Source organism: Ricinus communis, chromosome 2 (genome assembly GCF_019578655.1).
Source record: "Ricinus communis isolate WT05 ecotype wild-type chromosome 2, ASM1957865v1, whole genome shotgun sequence".
In the NCBI taxonomy this organism is placed as follows: Eukaryota; Viridiplantae; Streptophyta; class Magnoliopsida; order Malpighiales; family Euphorbiaceae; genus Ricinus; species Ricinus communis.
The window spans coordinates 9,204,616-9,210,615 of record NC_063257.1 but is presented as its reverse complement, the minus strand read 5'-3'; the positions used below and the strand labels follow the sequence as shown (position 1 = coordinate 9,210,615).

The following is a 6,000-nucleotide window of genomic DNA, read 5'->3' as shown; positions in this document are numbered from 1 at the left end:
TATAAATTTATTTTATACTAATATTCATAATTAAAATATTATTGATAATATGAATGAGCTTAGTAAATAATTAGCAATACAAAATATAAGTGATGGAAAATTAAAATTATATTAAACAGTTGCATATTAATAATAATATAGAGATTCGTTATATTAATTTGCCGGCAACCACAGCACTATAAAACGGAAATGCTTCTATTTCTTTCGTTTTTTATTTTTTATTTTTATAAATAAAATTAAAAAAGAAAGGGAAGAAAACAGAAAAGGCGGATCGATATTGGCGCCCCTTTTTATTCTTCCATTTTTCTTTCTCTCTCTGCCAAACATTATTTAAAAGAAAATTAAGTAAACAAAAACAGAAATTGAAAAGGGTATTTTTTCTTTTTTTGGGTTAAATTTTGTACTTTGAATTCTGGAATATAGCTCTCTAAAAATACAGCGTTAATTTTGTTGGAGTCAATTATATATAATATAATTAGAATTAGCGCCATGTCAGTACGCAGACGTACTTTGCTCAAGGTTATCGTTCTCGGCGATAGCGGGTAAACCGTTCTAGGGCTTTTCTGTTGCATTCTTTTCAATTTTATCTTCTTTTTATTTTTATTTTTTGCTGTGCACGGCAATGTAAATGAAAAAGATAAATATGTAATTTTGTTTTTGTTTGCTGAGTGTCAGGGTTGGCAAGACTTCTTTGATGAATCAGTATCTTTTTTTTTTTTTTTTTACTTTTGATTTGCTTTGTGCACTTTTAATTTGTTTTTCGTTTTTTCTTTCTGAAATTCCTTAATTTGTATCTCGAATTTTTGTATTTTTTAATTATTTTTGGTGAATTTAATCACATTCGTTCTCGAATTTTGTAATTTAATGTGCTAGAATTATTATTAATGTGTAGATTACGGTGAACTTGAAGCTAATTTTACATTTTATGATTTTAACACAACGTTTTGAATTTTACTTTTGTTTTTATGATTAGGTGGGCGATAACGAATATTGTTTTATTATTATTGTTATTATCTTTTCTTTTGGATGGTTTTTCTTTGTCCTTAATTTGATACCTAGATACGTGCACAAGAAGTTTAGTCAGCAGTATAAAGCTACAATAGGTGCTGATTTTGTGACCAAAGAACTCCAAATTGATGACAGGCTTGTCACCTTGCAAGTATGTCCTTTTTGTGTTTAAATGGTTGTTTCTTTTATGTTCTCTGTGATTCAAGTTTCTGTAGTGTCTTGAAAGTCATTGGCTTTTTGGTGTATGTTTGTATTATTATGCTGAAATGTCATTTGTGTAGATATGGGACACGGCTGGACAAGAAAGATTTCAGAGTCTTGGAGTTGCATTCTATAGAGGGGCAGATTGTTGTGTTCTAGTTTACGATGTTAATGTTATGAGATCATTTGACACTCTTGATAACTGGCATGAGGAGTTTCTTAAACAGGTGCTTTTGTTGCTTTTCATCTGTTTATTATTTTCTTTCTTTTATTCCTTGTATAACTTGTTCATGGTGTTTTATAGTTTTTGATGTCTAATTGAAAGTATGAAGGATGAATGATAGTGTTACAGTGAAGTTAATATTAGTTAGGCATTTGCTACTTGCTAATTGTCTTTGCTTTTAACTATTACTATGCTTCTAATATTTTGTAATATTTTGCTAGTGAGTTAGTACCACCTTGAGTTTCTAGAGGATCTTATATCCACTGCATAGTTGACTTTACTAGACAAAATTAAATTATGAGTGGGCTTCTTGTTCTTCTAATTCTTCCCAATGTATGCTTTTTTCTAATTTTTTTTTTATGACTTCTAATGGTGCTTTTACTTTTGCTGCCATTGACTTCACATGAGCTTATTTGGTGTCGTTCTTGGCATTCTTGCAAGTCCTGGAAGTAGGCATTTGATTTTATGAACTAATGACATCTTGGTAATACCATGTGTATCTGATGTAAATTGTATATCTAAATGAACAAAGATTTTGGTTCAATTTAGTTTGGTAAGTTAAAGCTTTTGGTTGATAAGGGAGTAAATCTCAGTTTCTGCTCTGGTTTCCTCATGTAGGAGAGACTTGTAACATCTACAGTTTTTTATCAATTCATTCTCTTTTATTGGAGAATGAGTTACACTTCTCTCAAATGGGTAAATTTAAAAGCAAACTTTTGGGCTAAATTGGCTTATGAAACCTGTACCAGAAGGGCCAAATTGAGCTTATGCGATAAGTTCAGGGGCAAATTTAGCCATGTTTTTTTGGTACATGCTTAATACTGTGGATGATATGAGTATTATAGGTCTAAAAATGCTACTCTTTTAAACAACTAATTTCAGTTGTAAATTTTGATATTGTACTTGACAGGATTACAGTGCCTTGATTTATGAATATCATTCTGTTTGTCCATTTTCTCTTGTTTATTTTGTAATTTCTCAAATATTTGTTCCTAATCCTTGTTTTTCTTCTAAAACCCGTGCATTGAAGATATTGTCTCCCTGCTGCATGCTGTGCAAGATTTTTCATGTTGGTTTGAATCATCAACCTTGTGCATCTACATAATCCTGTATTTAGATCTATGGATTCTTCATTTATCCCATATTGTGCTATATATCCACTAGGCTTCTGATTTAGACAATTGTGATTTAGTGGCCATTCTTAGGTGCTGCTCTATATAGGTTGACTTTTTGTAGCCCTAGACTTGGTTTCCTTACTTTTGAGATAACACTATTTATTTATTTTATTTTATTTTATTCTTTAATTTTCTTATGATAATCTTATTATGGTTTCATTCTTGTTCGCTGCAGGCAAACCCGCCTGATCCCAAGACATTTCCATTTATACTGCTCGGAAACAAGATTGATATTGATGGTGGAAATAGTCGAGTGGTAAGGAATTACAGTTAGTGGTGCCTAAATCTTCTTTTTCTTTTTCTTTTCCCCTTTAATCTTGGTCGGTTTGATGCCTTATATAGGTGTCTGAGAAGAAAGCAAAAGAATGGTGTGCATCAAAAGGAAACATACCTTACTTTGAGACATCAGCAAAAGAGGATTACAATGTTGATCCTGCATTCCTGTGTATTGCCAAGACTGCTCTAGCTAATGAGCGTGAGCAGGACATGTAAGTTTAAATCGTCAGAGAATATATTTTTTGGACTGAATGTGTATTATGCATAAACATAAGTGTTTCCTTCACATTTATGGACTAGGCAGTTTATGTGGTAAAATATATGGGTGCTTTTTAAGGGAATGAAGTTCATAATTGAAATAACATTAGAAGGAAATCACTTATGGAATGTGTTCAGAGTTTAGACACTTGCAGAAGTTTTTACTCTGTAGGTGGGGGCATGGCACTATCAGCCATCTTGAATTAAATCTAATGAAGTAGAAAAAGAGAACAAACTCTTATATTCTTAAAGGAAAAGAAAACTAGAAGCTTGTCTTATAAACCTCTTAATTTTGCTTAATTTCTATATCCATGAAAATTTTATTTTGCTTACATTTCTCTCAGTTGCCCATAGCAATCACTTTAGCCGTTGGCTCCTGGTTTCTGCTCGTCTTCTTCTTGTATTTATCCCGGTTCCTTTTGATTACAAAAACAGTTAGAAAATCTTCAACTTATTTGAAATTGTTGCTGCTGTTTCGTACATCACACAGGTCTCCTCTTTTACAGTCACGCTCATCATACGCACACTCTCTCTCTCTCTCTCTCTCTCTCTCTCTCTTCTGTCTTTAAGGGTTAGTAAAAGATTCAAAATGAGGGGAAAAGAACAGAGGAGGTATCTACTAAAGTCGAAATACCATGGTAGCATCTATGTTGGTCATCTAAATATGATGTTCTTTTTTGATGTCTCACTAATCAAAACTCTAAACAATCCTCAATTTATAGTGCAGTATCCTGTCATAGAAATGATATGTATACATTAGTCATCTATTCAATGTAGGGCTTGTAGTTGGAGCAAACAAGAGGGAGTTTTGAAGGGAAAAGACTGTATTGTGCTAGATTGTATTTCTGAATATGTGTGCCTTGCTGCGACTCCTCTCTTAGATTAATGCATCTGTTATTGACAGTATGAAGGTTTGAAGGGATTCAAAATTGTTTGACAATGTTATATAAATTTCTATTTTCTTTATCCAACTCATGATTTCTCATTCTCAAATATCTTTTTGAATAATGTCATCTGAATTTTCTCTTTCATTTAACTTCTAAACATTTGGTCTCTATGACAATGATAGGATGCTGAACCCTGAATATTTGATAATCATTGCAAGATTTTGGTTGTAGAAATCCTAAGTCAGGAACACTAAATTTTGTATGGATATTTGTCCAGGACCATGCCAAAGTTTGATAAAGATCCATTATTTCTTAATCTGTTGACCCAATTAACCATTAATTGATGGAGGCATGGATTAATTTCTGACAGACACTGAAAAGGGTTGGTGGGCACCGGTCTTGGACCTGCAACCACAAAGGTGGAAATTTGAGTTCTCAAAGTAGTGACTTGCAGAAAAAAGCTGAACCAGATAGCAGATAGCATCCTCTTCAAAAAGTAGAATGTCTCATTATGTCATTCAGTTAGTAAATGATGGGCGATTCCCATTCTGTTATCCTGTTGTACTTGGTGTGGTATGTGGTGGAGCTTGAAAGGACGTTATTAGTTGGATGAACTGACAACATTGAGCATGCCTAATGCCCAATAGTCTGGCAATGTTTGGAGTTGAGTTGGCACTGTTGACTACTAGATTTCTAGTTCATGAAGTTTCTTTGAATTTGTAAATGTGTCCTGATATTCTGAGAATTTAGGATTCAATCTCTGATTTTAAGGACAAACTCAGACCTTAATTAACCGGATCCTTTTCCTGTTTATATACTGTTTCCAATTATTGTATATATTTTTCCTTCTCAAATTCTTCTTAATACTTTCTGCCTAATAATGGATGTAAAGTCATCATAGAAGATTAATATTTTATCACGAATTCCTGATAGTTTGAATAGGATAAAATCCTCTGGTATGCACTGATGTTTTTGTGATTGCTGTTATTAAGCATGTCATTGCTACTGTTTACTCCGCCTTGGCAATCTGTGATAATTATTAGCAACAACGTTCATTCCTGAATTGTATTTTTTTTATTGGTTAAGTGGCATGTTTGTTCCTAATAGCATTTACGTCTTTTACATGAAATTATTCTCTCTCTCTCTCTCTCTCTCTCTCCACAACAGAAGTACTTTTGCTTGGTATAAAATATTACATTTTCTGGTTCTCTTGCATTATTTACGCTGTGCAAGTATGATAACTGCCATTTGTCTACTCTTTTTCCTTGCTCTCTTGGTTTTATGTCGTTTTTTGACATATTGTGAAGTACGAATAGTATCATCCCATGGAAATTTGTTATTGATGACCCTTATTACTTTGCTTATAATTCAGATACTTCCAAGGCATCCCTGAGGCTGTTTCAGAGAGTGAGCAAAGAGGTGGCTGTGCATGTTGAGTCGGGATTGATTTGATTTGGCGGACTCATCTCAGCACTTGTGGTTGGCTAATTCAATCTTTCATTTTTGGTTCTTGTGATTCATTTTCTAATTTTATCCCTCAGTTACCTTGCATTTTTGTAGCCCTTGAGATTGAGATATTCTTGACTGTTTAATTGCCATTTGAAGACTATTATTTTTGTCAAAGATGAACTGTGTCCATAGTGGGTGGTATTAGCTCATGTTGGAAGGATTCACCATGTACTTGTTAGCTTGGTTTATGAATTGTTTGCTTTGGGGTCTAATTCTTGAAATAACAGACTCGGGATTTCGATTGTAGCTTTGTCAATGTGCAGTGATCAGCCATGCTTTTAAACAAATGGCTCAGCTGTTGCTGGTTGCTGCTGGGACTGTATATTGTAGTTTGCATTTTTGATGCCTTTACATATAAATGGTTAAGATTGCAGTGTTAAGATTTTTTATGAGTCGACTCCTTTCAATAATACAAATGGGACATTTGATTTCTGTGAAACTAATCCTAGAAATCTCATGCTTA

The 6,000-nt window shown here is 33.2% G+C and overlaps 1 protein-coding gene across 1 annotated transcript; it reads left to right on the top strand.

Annotated features, from left to right (window-relative positions):
- Nucleotides 1–258: 258 nt before the first annotated feature.
- LOC8281405 (ras-related protein Rab7) lies at nt 259–5,783 on the top strand. The gene is made up of 7 exons (XM_002527058.4): nt 259–542; nt 676–702; nt 1,060–1,159; nt 1,290–1,436; nt 2,783–2,863; nt 2,950–3,095; nt 5,401–5,783. The coding sequence occupies exons 1-7, from the start codon at nt 490–492 to the stop codon at nt 5,462–5,464; spliced, it is 618 nt and encodes a 205-aa protein (XP_002527104.2). The 5' UTR covers nt 259–489; the 3' UTR covers nt 5,465–5,783.
- The last annotated feature ends 217 nt before the right edge of the window (nt 5,784–6,000 follow it).